Raw genomic sequence first — 2,573 nt, 5'->3', positions numbered from 1 at the left:
GGCTTTTTTTCTTTTTGCTTATGTGGTGCTGAGGAATTGAACCCAGGGCCTCAAGCATGCAAGGCAAGTGCTCTACCACTGAGCCACCTTCCCAGCCCCATGGACTCCAATTTCTGAACACCAAGCCTGTGTCCATGGTGATATTATACAAGGTGGGCTGGGCCAGGCACGGCGGGGGTCTGGAGGCCCAGCAGGAGTAGAAGGCTGCGAACATCCAGCCAACCCGGCTTTCCCTACTGCGCATTCTCACAGCCACCCTCCTGCTCCCCGGAGCTTGATTTCCACAGGCAAGAACAGAGGGAGTCCTCCCAGGCAGCCATGCGGGACCAGGAGAGATATGAGGACTCCCACCTGGGCGGGTACCGGAGGATCTATCCAGGGCCGGACTCAGAGAAGTATAAGCCCTTCTTCAAGCACAACGGCTCCCTCTTCCAGGAGACTGCCGCCTCCAAGGCCAGAGAGGAGTGTGCCAGGTACCTCGCCCTGCTGCTTCCCCACGGTTGCAGGTGCTGGGCCCGCCCTGGAGCTGACTGCCCACTCCCCCAGCAAGGGCAGAAGAAGCCCAGAACGTGAGAAAGTAGGAATGAGCTATCAGATCCCGAATGACCCTCTCCTCTCCAGTGTGTGTCTCCTTCCTTGTCTTTCCTTGCCCATCAGTTCCAATTCTAGATCACTGCTTACCCCCTTCTCCCAACACCATGTCTGCAAGAGTCTGACACTGCCCTGTCTTGGTCAGGCAGCAACTGGAAGAGATTCGCCAGAAGCAGGAACAAAAAGAGAACTCAGGCACCAGAAAGAGAAAGGACAAGGACCAGAACCTGGGAGAGTCCGTCGGGGAGAAGAGTCGATGCGGGGCAAGGCCGCAGGGCCTCTGCACTCACTTGGCTCACCGGAACCGGCACCAGGAAAAAGAGGTGTCGGGAGTTTTGTGGCTCTTGTCTTTCCACGGGGAATCCCTGCTGCCTGTCCCCCCGCCCCTTGCCTGAGAGAGATGAGCCTGGTCAGTAGATTGAATCTGACCTTTTGGAAGGGAAGTGAGAGACTAGAGGAAAGGAGCCTTGCTATGGGCCTGGGAAGGGAAGGACAGAGTGGGCAGGGGTCCAGTAGCATCCTTGCTAAGGGTTGGGGACTTGGCCTTAAAAAACTGCATTCATTTCTTGTGTACTTTGTAGCAGCTACAAGTACTGGACACCATGAAGCCTCAAGAAATTGTGGAAGAGGAGGAGCTGGAGCGGATGAAGTGCATGCTGCAGAGGGAGAATCTTATCCGAAGCCTGGGTATTGTAGAGCAGCTTCATCGAATGCTACACCCCAACCACCACCGGGGCCAGAAAAATCTTCCTGAGTATCGGGTGAGGGTCCCCATGAAGCCTCCCACAAAGCAAGGGAACAAGGGCTGCGATGCCAGCTCCTGGTGGTGGTTAAACCAGAGGAGGTTGCTGTGATGCATCAGTTCACCGAGCCTGGCAGAGCGGAGCGCACCCGGCGCCGGCCGGTGGGTTCTTTTGCATGTTTCCAAACGCCGTTGTTTCTGGTATTGACACCTGGCAAAGTGCAGCCCCCACCTTTCTCAATTCCAAGAGACTTGCTCTCTCTGTTCCTCACAGGAACGCCCCAAACTCCTGACAGACAAATAACAAGGCCACCCCCCCACTCCGAAGTTTCTGAGTAATCATCTCCCCAGCCCAGCTAGTGGCCTGCCTATAGACAGGGGAGATAAGTAAGTCAACAATCTTGGGCCAACAAAACAGCTGTCGCATTCACTATTCCCCAGGCAAACCCATTAGGTGCTCTGTGTTTGTTGTTATTGAACCCCAAAGGAGAAACTGGTTCATTAGTGGCTATGGCCTAGAGTGGATTTGTTACGTATTTCTTCCAGCACTCCATCCCACCTCAGCACAGGTGTGACTGGGCTGCTCTTCTCCTCTAGCCTAGACATGACGAGGACGGGCTGGGCGGTCAAGAACTGCAACCTCTGAATCTGGTGCCGTTGGTGCTCCTGAGAGGGGCCGTGTCAGAGCAGGGGCCCCCTCACGTCGGGCAACCACTTCAGCCCCAGGTACTGACCCCCAGGGTCTTAGGGCCACTGTCAAGCATGAATGCAGCAACCACCCAGCGCCTGAAGCCCAAGAACTTCAACTGGACGGGAGACCCGGCCGCCACTGGCTCCTGCTCATCGTCAAACAAGAGCTTTAGGAGACACTATTTTTCCAGCGCCAGAGTCCGGCTCACTAGTCGTAAGTGTGACAATAGCGCACCCCTTTACTGCACACACCCGGCCCCCGCCCTTACCAAGGTGGGGGGGGGGAGGGCCGGGAGAGGACGGAGGTGCGCTCGTGACAGGGTGCGGCCAGGACGCCCGGGGGCACGGGGTGCGTGGCCGTTGGGAAGCCGGTGAAGAGGGGCCCCGTGTCTCCACCGCAGAAAGCCAGGCCAGCAGGAGGCTGGAGGCCATCAATCGGAACCTGGCCGGATCGGTGCCACCGACCTTGACCCCGAAGCAGGGCTACGTCCTGCAGCGGGACAAGGAGGACGGGCCTGTGTGGAGCGAGGGCGCCGCGCCCTCCGGGGCG

At 57.8% G+C, this 2,573-nt stretch overlaps 1 protein-coding gene across 1 annotated transcript in view; it reads left to right on the top strand.

Moving 5' to 3' along the window:
- Positions 1-2,573, top strand: part of LOC105982294 (tubulin polyglutamylase TTLL13-like) — a 17,956-nt gene that overhangs the window by 11,436 nt on the left and 3,947 nt on the right. Inside the window, exons 9-13 of the mRNA XM_013011866.1 lie at positions 288-473; positions 737-914; positions 1,173-1,352; positions 1,931-2,237; positions 2,425-2,570. Of these exons, the coding sequence (XP_012867320.1) occupies positions 288-473; positions 737-914; positions 1,173-1,352; positions 1,931-2,237; positions 2,425-2,570 (997 nt within the window). The remainder of the gene's footprint in view (positions 1-287; positions 474-736; positions 915-1,172; positions 1,353-1,930; positions 2,238-2,424; positions 2,571-2,573) is intronic.

Source organism: Dipodomys ordii, unplaced genomic scaffold (assembly GCF_000151885.1).
Source record: "Dipodomys ordii isolate 6190 unplaced genomic scaffold, Dord_2.0 Scaffold15, whole genome shotgun sequence".
Lineage (NCBI taxonomy): Eukaryota > Metazoa > Chordata > Mammalia > Rodentia > Heteromyidae > Dipodomys > Dipodomys ordii.
Note: the sequence above shows the minus strand (reverse complement) of the source record. Positions and strands in the feature narration are given on the sequence as shown.